This window comes from Dasypus novemcinctus, chromosome 18 (assembly GCF_030445035.2).
Source record: "Dasypus novemcinctus isolate mDasNov1 chromosome 18, mDasNov1.1.hap2, whole genome shotgun sequence".
Lineage (NCBI taxonomy): Eukaryota > Metazoa > Chordata > Mammalia > Cingulata > Dasypodidae > Dasypus > Dasypus novemcinctus.
Window position 1 is genome coordinate 78,397,672 of NC_080690.1, and position 16,774 is coordinate 78,414,445.

General features: G+C 45.0%; 1 protein-coding gene across 1 annotated transcript; it reads right to left on the reverse strand.

Moving 5' to 3' along the window:
• Positions 1-2,307: 2,307 nt before the first annotated feature.
• On the reverse strand, positions 2,308-12,469 carry LOC131274400 (leukocyte immunoglobulin-like receptor subfamily A member 6). The gene is made up of 8 exons (XM_071209442.1): positions 12,397-12,469; positions 12,230-12,265; positions 11,809-12,093; positions 11,363-11,665; positions 10,842-11,138; positions 10,289-10,591; positions 2,680-2,775; positions 2,308-2,585 (listed from the first exon to the last, which is right to left on the reverse strand). Exons 1-8 carry the CDS (start codon positions 12,428-12,430, stop codon positions 2,449-2,451), a joined length of 1,491 nt encoding a protein of 496 aa, XP_071065543.1. The 5' UTR covers positions 12,431-12,469; the 3' UTR covers positions 2,308-2,448.
• Positions 12,470-16,774: the final 4,305 nt, after the last annotated feature.

A 16,774-nucleotide genomic window follows, 5' to 3' on the forward strand; every position in this document is an offset into this window, starting at 1 on the left:
TTTTCACGCTGGGCGGCTTTCCTCTTGGGAGCACTCCTTGCGTGTGGGGCTCCCCCACGCGGGGGACACCCTTGCGTGGCACGGCACTCCTTGCGCACATCAGCGCTGTGCATGGCCAGCTCCACACGGGTCAAGGAGGCCCGGGGTTTGAACCGCGGACCTCCCATATGGTAGACGGACGCCCTAACCACTGGGCCAAAGTCCGTTTCCCCATACTGTCTTTATTTTGATTACTGTATACTTGTCTTGTTGTTGACTATATTGTCTTTTTGATATTATGTCTAGGGCGGTGCCTCTTTTCTTACCTCTCCTAGATGTAATAAACATAAACGCCACTCTGGTAACTGTGGTTGGCAAGTTATACCAAACTCAGCTTGTCTACTACAATCCCTAGAGTTAACCAACAGTGTAAAAGAACTCAAGGAAGAATCCTGTTTCCCATCAATATTGAAAGGATGCAGCCTCTGAAGGCTCCTGTCCTTTCTCTCTCTTGTTGTCCAGTATGCCATGGCTGGACCCCTTTTTGGGCCTGCTTATAATATCATCTTTATTCTTTTAGCAAGAACATGTATCTTGAATTTTAAGATTATTTCTTCCAATATCAATGCCCTATTAGTCATGCAGGGATTTCATCCAGTCCAACCAGGGTGTTGGATTTGTCTTCTCTCAACTGCAAGAGAATAGCTAGATGATTTTACACCTTGTGGTAGGGCCTAATCCCCCTAACCAGCAGGAAGTAGCTACAGAAGAATGACCATTGTCCTTCATCACCCCCATAAGAATAAGGGGGTAAATTCTCTGAGGAGATAGTTGAGGCAGGTTAGTATAGTGAAAGGGGGAAGGTGACGGCCCAGCAGACAACTCTGCTGAGAGACAACATGGCTGATAGGCAACATGGCCATGAGACCCCACCTGGAAACTTCCCAGGGGATCACAAGAGACCCTGGCCATGAATGAGAATTCCATTCAAGGTCAAGGGAAAATGCTGGTACCCTCAAAAGGCCTCACCATTGGCTGCCTTAGAACTGACAGGTAGAGCATCCAAACAGAACAGTAAATATCCAATCAGAACTGACAGGTGGGATCCCCAGGTTAGGCCTTTTAAGACTTTTATTCCTCCCCAACATTATGCCAAGGGGGGTACAAGTCTTAAAAGGCCTAACCTGGGCCCCCCACATGTGGGTCTCTCATTCTGCAGCATGCCTGCATCCATGTCATAGATGGCCTATTTTTCTCATCTTCTTGTTTCTTAATCAACTCCTTACTCCCTTGCCTACCCTATGGCATGTCCTGAACTTGTTCTTTTTTGTGGCATAGCCAAGTACCTAGTAGCCCAGAATCTGGAGCCATCTGGTAACAGAATTACCATATGACCCTGCATTCCTACTTCTAGGTATATACCCAAAAGGATTGGGTATATATATATGACATATATCTGTACACCAAAGACCACTGAAGTATTATTCACAACATACAAAGTTGGAGCCAACGTGATATATCCATAGTATGTAATAATATTCAACCACAGGAAGAATTTAAGGGGATACATGGCACAACATGGATGAATTTTAAAGTCAAAGCCATACACAAAAGGACAAACACTGTGTGATTTGTCTACTATGAAATACTTGGAATAAGCAAATTCATACAGAAAGAACAAAAGTATAGCTATTACAGACAGCGGCATGTGGAATGGGTTGTTATTGCTTAATGGGCATGAATTTCACTCTAGGATATAAAAATAGTATGGAAGTAGGTAGTGGTGAAAGTTAAATAATATTGTCAATGTATTTACTGTGACAGAATCATCCACTTAAAAATCTATTTTCACAGGGTTGGTTTATCATTCTGCCACTGACCTGTCTATCCAAACACAAAGTGCATTGACTCCAAGTGGTGATATTTATGGGAAACTACTCCAGGTAGCACCTAATGAAGAATAAAGGGCTTGTGGGATCCAACAAGGGTGTTAGGATATCATTTTGGGTACATCTAATTCAGACTGGAATCTGTTTTTTAAATCATTTGTTCTGTTATTGCAATCAAGTTTTGTTCTGAGAGTAGAAGAGATGGTGGATCAATAGCACAAATCAAAAAATGTTCTAATTAGAAAGAAATACATACTTTCTGAAAATGAACCACAGCAGAAAGCATGCTGAGTTTGGTATCCCAACTGCCCTATTTAATGGAGCCTGATGTCATAGGGATGAGGATGGAAAGGGATCCAGTCAGGAAGGTCAACCACAGTAAAGGTAAAGAACCACAGGTTAATGGTGGAAGAGTCCACTACAGAAAGCACACCAGACATTGTCCTGCACTGAAATGATGTCTATTCCTCTATCATGTTTTCAGCAGACAGTTCACACTGTTTTTTTCCAGAACCACCGAATGACTCAGCTATTTTCCAAACTCTCCCACTCTGAGTGGTGCACTCATTTCCTCCTGTGATCAAGACGTGGCTGCTTCCTGGTCGCTTCGCTGGCTGTGCCAAGCCTGAAGTAGCAGCACTCCAAGTCCCACCAAGACCAATCCAGCTATACCCATTCGGATGAGATTCTCCACTGTGTAGTCATGGGAGGCAGAGCCTAGGAAGTATGGACATGGAGGTTATAATTGTTAGTGAGGCTGATTTCACCTTAGGGGTTCTAATGTCCATCCAGCAACCCACCTCCCCTTCACAGGTCATGTGCCTGTGTGTCCCACTTCTTAACTGAGAATCCCCTTGTTCACTGGAGTCTGGCTTATATTGTGGTGGGCTGATGGTATCCGGTGCTCCTAAGCAAATTGACAACAAAAAGGGAATATGTAAGAAGTTGAAGAGGAAGAGGTTCCTGTGTTCTTATATCCCTTTGTTTCTCCTGAAGTGACCTTGATGTGGTTTCTTAGTAAACTTTTTCTCTCCTCTAGCTGGGTTCTCTATGGTCTCCTCATTTCATTCTTACAGGCTCCTATCATCTTTGAATTCAAATTTGGTTTTTGAGTCAAAGTGTAACATGCCCCAAGAGTTCAGGCTAGGTTGAACTGTAGTGTTAATATCCATATACTTGATACCAAGGAGCCTTTTTAATGTACTGTCACCATAAAAATAATTCAAAGAAAAATTCATTGTTCAGGACACGCAAAACTTCAAGAAAAGAATTCATTCCCAATGTAACTCTAACATAATAAGACATCAGATTTAAAGATGCGGATGAATATTGGTATAGTAATAAAATATAAATTTTGATGTGATAGCCTTAAAATAATGTGGGGTAAAAATGAAGCTGCTTTATTGAATTGAAACTCAAGAACATTTTACTCAATCATCATATGATATTTGAAATGAGAGAAAAGATATACGATACGGAAATGAAGTGAAATTTCCACTTTCTACTGATTGATATACTTTTTAAATTTGTTTCTTATATTATTTATTTTTGTTATTTCTATTTATATATTTTTTGTTGAAGGGAGATCAAAAAGTTTAGTTTCTCTTCAAAGATCTTTCCCAAGGAGTGTGAATCATTTTCATGACATGTCATCATGGACAGACTCTGTGTGTTTGTCTTTCATGATAGTCTTAATTCAAGATAATGTGTATATATATATGTATTGTTCTGAAATACAGTGTATGCATTTGGACACATGAGGACTATTTGGGTTTATTCTTATATAAATGGACCTGATATTATGGCTTCAAGCACAAATTTAAAAAAATAAAAAATCAGCTTGTGATTACGGACTAACTACTAAGGAACTATTCAGCTATAATGGCCTCACACATTTAAATACCCTTTGAAACTAAAATAATTAAGGGGTTGTTGATTCTAAGAGCTATGCAATGAATAAGGGAATGAGGAAAGATAAAAAAGAGCAAAATATCTATAATCGTCTCATCTTTTATAAATAGAGGGCAGGGGAGAATTAAATGAATAATGTTAAATAAAAATATAGAATTGGGAAGTTTTTTCATTAAATGTGTCACTTCTTCCAATTTTATAAAATGTTTTTAAGGAAAATAACAACTTCTACATTTTTGCTGTTCAGAACTTCTTGAGAGGAAAAGGATGAATATCACTCAATATAAACTTTGTCTTAAAACATGCTATTTTTAAGAAACAGCTATGTTATGCCTTAAAATGCAAAGTAGAATGTAAATCATATAGAAAAAACAACTAAGCACTTGTTTGCTTGTTGTTTCCTGTATCTGAACCTTTCTTCACGTCTGGCACAGATGCCCTTTCTGTAGGCTCAGCTCTGACCTTAACAAGAACCTGGTTGGCTCACAGACTTTTACACATTCTACAAGAGGAGAACTTGTTTCCATATGCATCAAATCTTGTTCTTTTTCTTTGAAGTCAAAGTTTTGTTTTCACTCAGCTTTCTTCCACACTGCCTGTAGTATTCCTCGCACCCTCTTTCCTAGTGTCTGCAGTAATGAGAGTACCAATGTCTTTCCACCTTGTTGCCACCATCCTTTCCAGGTGGTTCTCTCAGTGGAAGTAGGGGAAGCAGCTAACAAACATCGGCACGTGCTCCTGGATTAGCTCCCAGTGCTTTCCTCCCACTCCCATTCCCTGGCTGAGGCATGGCAGAGCCCTAAGGATCTTGTCCTGGTCGGGCTACAGATGATGGTCAAGTGATTCTGTGGAGGCTTCTCTGGAGCAGACCCGAGAATCCTTCTCTCCCGCTGTCATGCCTGCCCACCTGGACTAGGTCTTACTCAGGCGCCAGGGCTGTGCCCCCGATGGCCTCCCAATGTGCCTGTCAGGTGTCCTCATGGGCTCACTGGGCATTAGTCTTGTTTCTCAGGAAGGATTCTCCTTTAAATTCTAGGCAACTCAATCCCCACTCCTGTTCATGCATTTCCTCGCAAGTATTCGATGTATGTTCTGCTCCCCGCGTTAGATCCAGATCTTCCCATGTCAGTTGGGATGGCCCAGAAGAAAGGTGTCCAAAGAGCTATCTGTTGAGCGGGTATCTTGTCCTCTACCTCATTAGCTTAGGGCAGAACCTGTGAGAAACTCTTCCCTTGCCTCTTCTTTATTTTTAGTATCTTTTTAAAAAATGATACATAGATCACACAAAATGTTACATCAAAAAATATAAGAGGTTCCCATACACCCCAATTCCCACACCCCCCACTCCTCCCACATCAACTTCTTTCATTAGAGTGATACATTCATTGCATTTGATGAGCACATTTTGGAACACTGCTACACAGCAAGGATTATAGTTTATATTGTAGTTTAGACTCTCTCTCTGTCCATTCAGTGGGTTATGGCAGGATATATAATGTCCTGCATCTGTCCCTGCAATATCATTCAGGACAACTCCAAGTCCCCAAAATGCCCCAATATCACACCTCTTTTTCCCTCTCCCTGCCTTCAGCATCTCCCATGGCCACTGTCCACATCAATGATATAATTTCTTCTATTGCTAGAGTCACAATAGTTCTATAGTAGAATACCAGTAAGTCCACTCTAATCCATATTTTATTCCTCCATCCTGAGGACCCCTCTTCTTGAGGTCCTCCTCTTCCCAGCTCCTGGTGTGATATAAAGAGAGGTTTATCTGGTGTTTATGTGTGATGAATCTGGACTCAGATGGGATCTCTCTTCATAAGACTTTCATGCTAATGTGCTGGAGGTGCAGTTAGTGTTGGGGTTTAAGATATATTTAGGGAATTTGAATCTCTGGACTGACAATGTGATAGCCAGGCCCTGAGCCTCAACAGACTCCAGCACCTACAATCTGATTTATTGGACTCACCACACTCAGCTAAGATGGAGTTGAAGAAGGACGACCACCACACCATGGAGCCTAGAGTGCTTACAACTGAAAGTGGGAGGATTGCATCCAGCATCCATGTGGAATCTGAGCCTCCTCTTGACATAGAGGTGCAATGGACACAACCAATCCAATGTCCACATAGAAGAGGTGGCATTGGATTGGGAAAAGTGGACATGGTGGCTGATGGGTATGGGGAAAGGCAGGAAGAGATGAGAAATGGAGGCGTCTTTGGGACATGGAGCTGCCCTGGATGGTGCTTCAGGGGCAACCACCGGACATTGTAAATCCTCACAGGGTCCACTGGATGGAATGGGGGAGAGTGTGGGCCATGATGTGGACCATTGACCATGAGGTGCAGAGGTGCCCAAAGATGTACTTACCAAATGCAATGGATGTGTCATGATGATGGGAATGAGTGTTGCTGGGGGGGGAGAGGTGGGGTGGGGGTGGTGGGGTTGAATGGGACCTCATATATATATATGTATATATATATATATATATTTTTTTAAAGATTTATTTTTATTTATTTAATTCCCCTCTCCTCCCCCGGTTGTCTGTTTTCTGTGTCTTTTTGCTGCGTCTTGTTTCTTTGTCCGCTTCTGTTGTCATCAGCGGCACGGGAAGTGTGGGTGGTGCCATTTTTCGGCAGGCTGCTCCCTCCTTCGTGCTGGGCGGCTCTCCTTATGGGTGCACTCCTTGCGCGCGGGGCTCCCCTACACGGGGGACACCCCTGTGTAGCACGGCACTCCTTGCGCGCATCAGCGCTGCACCTGGGCCAGCTCCACACGGGTCAAGGAGGCCCGGGGCTTGAACCATGGACCTCCCATGTGGTAGACGGACGCCCTAACCACTGGGCCAAAGTCAGTTTCCCGATATATATATATATCGGGAAAATAAATAAATAAATATATATATATATATTTATTTATTTATTTTTCTTATTTTTTTAATTGATTTTGTAAAAATATTACATTAAAAAAATATGAGGTCCCATTCAACCCCACCACCCCCACCGCACCCCTCCACCCCCAGCAACACTCACTCCCATCATCATGACACATCCATTGCATTTGGTAAGTACATCTCTGGGTATCTCTGCACCTCATGGTCATTGGTCCACATCATGGCCCACACTCTCCCCCATTCCATCCAGTGAGCCCTGGGAGGATTAACAATGTCCGGTGATTGCCCCTGAAGCACCATCCTGGGCAACTCCAAGTCCCAAAGGCGCCTCCACATCTCATCTCTTCCTGCCATTCCCCATACCCATCAGCCACCATGTCCACTTTTCCCACTCCAATGCCATCTTTTCTCTGAGGTCCTTGGATTGGTTGTGTCCGTTGCACCTCTATGTCAAGAGGAGGCTCAGATTCCACATGGTTACTGGATGCATTCCTCCTGCTTTCAGTTGTAGGCACTCTAGGCTCCATGGTGTGGTGGTTGTCCTTCTTCAACTCCATCTTAGCTGAGTGAGGTGAGCCCAATAAATCAGATTGTAGGAGCTGGAGTCTGTTGAGGCTCAGGGCCTGGTTATCATATTGTCAGTAAAAAGATTCAATCCCCTAAATATATCTGAAACCCTAATACCAACTACAATTCCAGTAAAGTAGCATGATAGTCTTATGAAAAGAGATCCCCTCTGGGTCCAGTTTCACCACACAGAAACACCAGCTCCAAAGAAGGGCCATCTGTCATGGCAATGAACCCTATCTGCCATGACCATAGAACCCGTGGGTCCCTTTAGCCCTCAAAAGAACCAATACCTGGGGATTGTATCTACTTCATCTGTCTCTTAGATTCTGCTCAGTTGTGCATAAGGGAAATCCTTCTGACAGCCTCCAGACTCTTTTTTAGAGACTCGTAGCCATATAAACTCATTTCTCCTTTCCATTTCCCCCTTACATTAGGTCAAACAGCATTTTAAAGTCATGTTATTTTATGTAGACATGGATATTCTGCTGATCCGCATTGAACCTTCCGTATAAGGTCCTTTTCCAGTTGCATCATCAGTTGGTAGTTGATAGTGGTCCCTCGTTGCCAGGGAGGCTCATCCCCGGGTGTCATGTCCCATGCTGGGGGGAAGGCATTGCATTTAGATGCTGAGTTAGGCTTCGAGACTGGCCACATTTGAGTAACATGAAGGCTGTCAGGAGGAAATTCCCAGGCACAGTTGCTACTCTAGGCCTTGTTCTTATTTCAGGCATATAGGCTCACAAGCATAGTCATTAGTATCAGGGGCTCACTGTTGGACCCTCATTCCTTCTCAGTCCTTGCCGCTGCACTTGGGGGACTGCCGCTGCTCCCCTAGGGACCACGGACAGCACCCCCAGCCAGGGACCCAGTACCCCCCAGGTTTAGTTTTTAATTGTTGCCACTATGAGTATATCCAAACATTACCATGCACCCTGGACATATGCCCTGTATAGCTCCCTGTCAGCCATATATCCCCTGTCAATAGTATCCTATACCAGTATTCCTCCGCTGCCATTGTTGGACCACTCTGGGATCCAGAACTTCCTGAATATCGAAGCCCCAATATCATGTCAGGATCTCTTACTAGCAAAATGGGATATAGAAATGGGTTTAAAGGTTAGAGAATACGTGTTGACTTGGAAAAATTCTACATCCTATCTTTTTCTTTTCCTTTTTTTTTTTCCCCTACTTATTGATCTTCTCTTCACAAGAGCCCTAGACCACAGCAATTCATGTATGCAATATACAGCACTCCCACACATCCACCACAAAACCTTTTCCCTTCCACAGCGATACTCTAACAGCCTGTTCACAACATATTAAAGTGATGTACAGAGTCTGAGACAATAGCTTTCAAACCAGGTGACATCTGTGCTTACATTGTGGTGCATACTTTAGGACATGCAGTTTTCTAACATTTTTAGTTATCCTATGTTTTACATTATGGTTTACATGATCATTCTGTCGTCCCCTATATGTTTATGATGTAATATTACATATTTTATATCCAAAGTCAATAAAAAAATAAATAAATAATAAAAAAAGAGAGGTTTAGGTTTTGAAATAGCTTTAGCACTTGGGAGATTATAGCTGATATACTTTATTAGTAAATTACAAGAGCTGTATTGGAAAACTTTTTAATCAAAGACCTTTGGAAGTACGATAGGAAATAAAATTAATATACCAGATGAATAATTTTGTAATGAACATTTAACTATTATTTAAAAGATTTAGGGGAGCAGCTGTAGCTCAGTGGTTTGATTATAAGCCTCCCATATATGAGGTCCTGAGTTCAATCCCCATTACCTCCTAAAAAATAATAAATAAATAAATAAATATTTAATCATAGAAATGATCTTATTTATACAGTATTAAATAAGTCGAAGCAATTCTTAAACTTAACTGTGAAGTCCATGATTTTAGGAATAAAATTTCAAAATGCTTCTGCACATTAATAATAAACATCATTTGAAAGGTTGTAAATTTGAAGAGTAAATTTCAGAAGCTCATTCTCCATAATGAAGGTATAAATTGAACCATTTCCCAATGAAGATATAAAGAATACAGTGTGTCATTTTAAACTCATATGTCTAAATAATTCAAATTAAATTTGCACAAGTTTACATGAAACAAGTGCAAGAAAAAACTGGGAAAATAGTGGCAAGAAGGCAAATGGAGAAAGGTCAGTACTACCAGATACTGTCAGCAGAGAGACATCGTGGATGCAATGAAATCATTCCATAGGGGAATGCAGAGTCTGGTATAGATAAAATTTATCTTTGCAGGAATAAAAGATTCCAAAAGAAATGAGCAATACTATCACAATAGAAAAGACAAAACACAAAATGCCCAAGGAGGGGCCAAGGCAGGGAGCCCCTCTCCAGGGACCCCTAGACTCCACACCTCCCTGTCATCTCCCTTTAACCTGACCCATGGACAGGAGGTGAGGACAGACCTCTGCCCTCTCCAGCCAAGCATCCTTGGTCCCTCCTGCCTTAGATCCTGGACTCTCCCTCTCCTCTGAGCAGCACAGAAGTGACAACTGACCAACTTCAGAGTCCCTGGGAGTCACGTGCTCCCCTCCCTTACTGTCCCCCCTCTCTGGGAGCAGACCCTTCCTTGAGTTTAGGAAATTGGTCTGAGATAAGGTTAGAGTTTAGCTCAGTCCTGGGCGTGATGGTGACTTCATCCCCCAAGGGGTCAGGAGCTGGTGGAGAGGGGCTGGGACCCCAGAGGTCCCGAGGCTGAGATGAGACAGGAGCAGGTGAGCAGGTGTGGGGACCCCTGCCTCCCCTTCCCAGGCTGGGTATGTTTCCTCCTGTTCTCACAGTCTGACTCCAGCCCTCTCCTACCTGCAGCCCAGCCTGCTAATTGGGGATGGGATGCCACTGGGTTAGGGTCCCAGGCTCTGCCCACCCTCAGATGGGCTGGGTCCTCCTGAAGACCCTCCCTCTATGCTTGCCCCATCCCAGGGTCTCTCAGAGCTGCCCTTGGATGGGACTCTGAACTGACCATTCACAGGGGGAAGGTGGGGGATCCTCACCTGAGACCAGGAGCTCCAGGGGGGCACTGGGCTGAGATAGTAGATAGGGGTTAGTGCTATATGAGCCATAGCACCTGTAGGTTCCCCCATGGGCTGAGGTCACAGGGCTCATGGTGAAGTCGGCCAGGTACAGGTGGGCTTGGTGCTGGGATCTACAATGCAGGGGGGGATCAGCTCCCCCCTCCTTGGACAGAAGAAAAATGTCCATCTGGCTCCATGACTGACACCGCAGGGTCACATTCTTTCCTAAGGACACATTGGGGCCCGGCTCGGCAGAGAGGGAGGGTGTGGCAGGGAGCTCTCCTAGAGAGAAGAAGGTGGGTGAGGGGCTGCCAGTCTCCACCTGGGCTCTGGATTGAGATTTCACCAGGGCCTCTCCTTGAGGACCTCTCAGTTTCTCTGTTTCTGTCTCCCTCCCCCTCCCATCCTCTTTCTCATTCTCCCCCTCCCTTGTAACCCCACATCCAGGGCCCCCAACCAGCTCACCCTAGGAGCTTCCTGGAAGGCCCTGTTCAGAGTCAGCATCCTGGATGGACCTGGCTGGACCCCTCACCTGAGATGAGGACGTCCAGGGGCTTACTGGAGGCGGACCACTCTGAGGAGTCGTTGTGTCCACTGTAGCATCTGTACCGGCCCCCGTGTTTGTTGCTTACTCGGACCAGGGGGAAGTCGGCCTGAGAGAGCCCAGCTGGGAGCTGCCGGCCAGGGTGCATGGTGAGGCCATGTCCCCCCTCCTTGGACAGAGCAAATCTGTCATAGCTGACATCAGAGCAACACTGGAGGGTCAGGTTCTGTCCTGAGGCCACAACGGGACCTGGCTGGGCCAGGAGGGACGGCTTCCTGGACACACCTGGGGGAGATGAGCATGGACATGAGGGAGCTGCATTACCCCCAGAGTCCCATCTTCCTCCCTAGGTTTGGGGTAACAGTGTGTCTATGGCCCCGGATGCCTGTGCCTTGCTGTCTCTCTTTGTTTGTTGCAGGAGCCTCTGCTCTTCTGGTCCCTTCTCTCCTGGGCTCCCCTTAACCTCTCTGGGGCCTCAAGATTCATGAGGCAGTGAAAGACTTCCACACCTGGGACCAGGAGCTCCAGAGGATCACTGGGTTCTGACCACACCTGGGGTTTGATCCTGTAGTAGCCATAGCACCTGAATGGTCCCCTGTGGCTGGGGCTCATGGGTCCCATGGGGAACAGGGCCTGGGACAGCCTCCTGGATTGTGGCTGTGCATCCAGGGTCCAGGAACTCCTGTGTTCTCCTTCCTCAGACAGAAAAAACCATCCAAACCCCAACTGTGAGCCACACTGGAGGGTCACATTCCCTCCTGAGGTCACCATGGGGCTTGGCAGAGCAGAGAGGATGGGTTTGCTGTAGACTCCTAGGAAAGGAGGAGAAGCTGTGCCCAATGGGACCACCCTCCCATTTCCCTAGGGTGGGCTGTGAGAGGGGAGACACCCCCTGAGAACAGATCCTGTTCCTGAGGGCAGGGCCAGAGGCTGAGACCCCTGAGTGTCCCCTTACCTGCCACCACCAGCTCCAGGGACTCACTGGGTGCTGACCAGCCTCTGGAGCTGCTATAGAAGCAGTGATAACGTCCTGCGTAGTCCTCTGTCATTGATCTCATGAAGAACTTGGCCTTGTCCCTGGGCTCCTGGGAGTTCTGTATGTTCAATGGTGCTGGGATTCCCTCTCTATAGAGATGGTACTCCTCAGCCTCCAGGGTCCCCCGACACCAGATAGTCACAGACCCCCCCCGGGTGATCACAGAACCTGGCTCAGCCCAGATCGTGGGTTTGGGGAGGGTCTCTGGAAGGGAATCAGAGTTTGGATTTTAAGGCAATTCTTCACTAACCTTGGTTAGTGCCCTCTCAGTTCAAAGTTCCTGCCAGTTTTATCACAATGTCCCAGATCCAGGGGACTGGAAATTCTGGGGTCAACTCACCTGCCTGCACTGGGGTCCTCAGTCCCAGACTCATTCCTGGAAAAGAGTTCCACATGAAAGGCTTGCACCCTGAAACCTGAGCAGCTCCTCTTCTCCCTTTGACCAGGACTGGCATGGAGTGGGGACCCTCCAAGGCTGGTATTTCCCCTCCCCATCTCAGATCTCACCGAGGCAGAGCAGGACTGTGAGCATGGGGGTCATGGCGTCTCCTTCCACTGGGTCCAGCTGTGCAGATGGAGGAGACCACAGTGACTGGCAGGATGAAAAGACACACAGGATGTGGCCACAGAGGCTGGTCCTACCCGTCATGGGGTTGTCACATCAGCCCGAAAGGAAGGGGAACTGCCCCTCCCTGAGAGCCTGTTCTTGTTTCTCCAGGGTGGAGCTCAGAGCTCCAGGTTCTCTAAGACATTTCAGACAGAAATGGGGTCTCCCCTGACCCCAGTCACTCTCTGCCTGATCTGCCCTCATCTCCAAAGGACCAGGGCACAGCAGCCAAGTAGACCTTGGTGCCAATTCTGATCTTCTCCTCCTGGCCCAGGGTGAGGTGGGCATGTCCTTTGCTGTCAGAGCCTCCCCTGTGGGGTCTCTCTCCTTTGGCTCTTCCACTGCTGATGCTCTTGAGTCCTTACCCTTGGCCCTTGTCTCTCCATTCCCTGGAGATGCTTCAGTGAGATGCAGAGTCTTTCCTGCAGAGCCCAGAGCACCAAAGACACTTATTTACAATCAACTGAGCAATTAAAGTTGAGTTACTTTGTGGCAACAAATATAAGGAGAAATACACAGAAATAGAAAAAAATAACACATGATTTTCTCCTGGCTTTGCAGTGTTGCTTTCATTTCTAAATGGCCCCTTCATGAACTTCCCTGCCCTCCACCTTGTTTTTTCCTCAGTAATAGCCTCTTTCCCCTTCTCCCTGGAAACAGATCTCTGCATCATCTTTGCCTCCTCAGTGACCTTCATTTCCTTGAACAGAAATCTCCTCAGCCTGTAAGTCAGTCTTCAAGGATTGTGCAAGCATGAATTGGGTTTGCATTCTTATCTGTGTAAAAGCTGTTTTTATTGAATTCCTGACCTATACTGCACTGTTCATGGACTTCAGCTGTCAAGTCCCTTCTCTGTCCTTTCTGTCCTCATTTGAGCTTGTTGATGGTGAACCCCTGTCCTGAGAGGAGTTGTCACAGTGAGTGGTCCCTGTGATCTGAAAGGGGGTCAATCCTTGCTAATTTCCAGAGCAGATTATGAGAGGTGGAGGGAGACATGAAAGGATCAGGTGCAAGACTCCATGTCAAGGCGAAAGGTCCTTGAAGTGCCTACTGAAGAACTCCTGATCACTCCAGGTCCCAAGAAATGCTACTTACACATTTCTGAAGCCTGTAGCTACACTCCTATGCAGAGAAAGAGAAATTAAATTTCCTGAAATAGAGAAGGAAGGAGAAGCAGTACAGAGGCCAGAGCAGAGTGGCCAAAGTGCCTGGGGCCATCTGCGTTCTTGAGGGAGGTGGTGCACATGTCTGAGTGGTGGCAGGAGGAAAACCTCCGAGAATTCATGGGACAGGAAGATCAGTGCTCTGGGAAAACTGGTTGCTCTATGCTGACCCTTATGTTTGCATTGGGAACTGGGATATCTCTGCTCACTGACTTGATCTTTGACCAGCATGAAGCTCAACTAGAATTGTATTGAAAAGCAATCTTTGATTGTCTCCAGGGACCCTCTCCAAACCCACCTTCTGGGCTGAGTCAAGCTCTTTGACCACCTGGGGGTGGCCTGTGACCATCTGGTGTTGGGGGAAACCTGGAGTCGAAGGAGTACTGTGTAGATAAAGACAGAAGCCCAGCACCCTGAGTAGACAGAACCCACAGGAGTTTAAGGACAAGACCAAGTTCACTTCCATCCCTGGGATGCAGCAAAAGCTGTACAGAGAGGGAAATTCATAGCCATAAATGCATATATCAAAAAAGAAGAAAGAGCTCAAATCAAAGACCTAACTGCACTCCTGGAGGAATTAGAAAAAGAACAGCAAAATAACCCCAAAGGAAGTAGAAAGAAGAAAGTAACAAATATTAGAGTAGAACTAAATGAAATTGAGAATAAGAAAGCACTAGAAAAAAATAAACAAACCCAAAGCTGGTTCTTTGAGAAGATCAATAAAATTGACAAACCCTTAGCTAGGCTAACAGAAAAACAGAGAAGATGAAAATACACAAATCGCAAAATGAGGAAGGGGATATCATCATTGAACCTGCATAAATAAAGAGTATCATAAAAGGATACTTTGAAAAATTATATGCCAACAAGACGGATTATTTTTTTTTATTGACTTTGTAATAATATTACATTAAAAATATATATGTGAGGTCCCATTCAACCCCACCCCCTCACCCCCCCTCTCTCCCCCCCAACAACACTCGTTCCCATCATCATGACACATCCATTGGATTTGGTAAGTACATCTTTGGGCACCTCTGCACCTCATAGACAATGGTCCACATCATGGGCCATACTCTCCTCCATTCCATCCAGCGGGCCCTGTGGGGATTTACAATGTCCGGTGATTACCTCTGAAGCACCATCCAGGGCAGCTCCATGTCCCAAAGACACCTCCACCTCTCATCTCTTCCTGCCTTTCCCCATACCCATCGTCCACCATGTCCACTTTTCCCAATCCAATGCCACCTCTTCTATGTGGACATTGGATTGGTTGTGTCCATTGCACCTCTATGTCAAGAGGAGGCTCAGATTCCACATGGATGCTGGATGCAATCCTCCCATTTTCAGTTGTATTCACTCTAGGCTCCATGGTGTGGTGGTTGTCCTTCTTCAACTCCATCTTAGCTGAGTGTGGTAAGTCCAATAGATCAGATTGTAGGTGCTGGAGTCTGTTGAGGCTCAGGACCTGGCTATCACATTAAGACGGATTATTTAGAGGAAATGGACAAATTCCTAGAAACACACAAGCAGGCTACAATGACAAAAGAAGAAATCAATGAACTCTACAGGCCAATCACAAATAATGAAATAGAGTCAGTCATCAAAAACCTTCCAACTTAGAAGAGCCCAGGAGCAGACTGTTTCAAAGGTGAATTCTACCAAAAATTCCAGGAAAACTAACACCAGCCCTGCTTAAACTCTTTCATAAAATGGAAGTGGAAGGAACATTGCCTAACTCATTGTATGATGCCAACAGCACCCTAATACCAAAGCCAAACAAAGACGCCACAAGAAAGAAAAACTAGAGAAGTGAATGTGGCTCAAGTGATAGGGCTTCTGCTTACCATATGGGAGGATCCAGGTTTGATCCCTGGGGCCTTCTGGTGAAAAAGAAAAAGAGAAATCATGCCTGCCTCGTGAGCCAATGCCCACAGGGTGAGCCAAGTACCCTCACATGTGCCAGTGTGGTGAACTGAGTGCCCACATGGTGAGCAGAGTGCTGTGTGAGTGCCCACATGGTGAACTGAGTGCCTGTGTGACAAGCCAGTGCCCACAGAAGTGAATCATGCAGCAAGATGACGATGCAACAAAAGAGAGATGAAGGGGAGAGTCAAGGTGAAGCACAGCAGAAGCCAGTAACTGAGATGGTGCAGTTGACAGGGAACCCTATCCACATCAGAGAACCCCAGGATCAAATCCTGGTGAAACTTAGAGGAGAAAAAAGTGAGAAGAGAAGACAAAAAGAGAAATAGATACAGAAGATCACACAGTGAATGGACACAGACAGGAAAATCAGCAGGGGGGGCCCGAGGGAAGGGGAGAAATAAATAAAGATAAGCAAATCTTTAAAAAAAAAAAGAATCAAGAAAAAAAGGAAAACTATAAACCAATCACTCTAACCAAACTAGATGCTAAAATCTGCACCAAAATACTTGTTAATCATATTCAAAAACACATCAAACAAATTATACATCATGACTGGGTGGATTTCATTCATGATACACAAAGATGATTCAATATAAGAAAATCAATCAGTGTTATACACGAGATACACAGATCAAAAGAAAAAAAAGCACATAATCATCTCTATAGATGCAGAAAAAGCATTTCACAAAATACAGCATCTATCCAAAATACATGGATAGAAAGAAATGTCCTTAACATGATAAAGGGCATATATGAAAAACCCACAGCTGACATCATGCACAATGGTGAAATTCTAAAAGCTTTCCCTCTAAGATTGGGAACAAGATAAGGATGCCCACAAACATCGCTATTTAACATTGTGTTAGAATTACTTGCTCCAAGGACTTAGGCAAGAAAAAGATATAAAAAGCATCCAAATTGGATAAGAAGAAGTCAAAATTTCACTATTTGCAGATAACATGATCCTATACACAGTAAACTCTGGAAAATCTACATCAAAGATTCTAGAGCTTATAAATGAGTTCAGTAAAGTTGCAGGCTATGAAATCAATGGGCAAAAATCAGTAGCATTTCTGAACCCCAAAAATGAGCAATTTGAGGAGGAAACCAAGAGAAAATACATTTACAATAGCAACTAAAAGAATAAAAAACCTAGGAATAAATTTAACTAAAGATGTAAATGACT

Excerpts from the sequence above, each read along its gene's own strand:
- LOC131274400 (XM_071209442.1), bottom strand. The coding sequence starts at position 12,430 with ATGACCCCCATGCTCACAGTCCTGCTCTGCCTCG. Across the intron at positions 10,592-10,841 it reads CCTGGACGTCCTCATCTCAG|GAGAGCTCCCTGCCACACCC; the intron begins GTGAGGGGTCCA and ends TCTTCTCTCTAG. Across the intron at positions 2,776-10,288 it reads CCTGGAGCTCCTGGTCTCAG|GAGCACCGGATACCATCAGC; the intron begins GTGAGGATCCCC and ends CAATTTGCTTAG.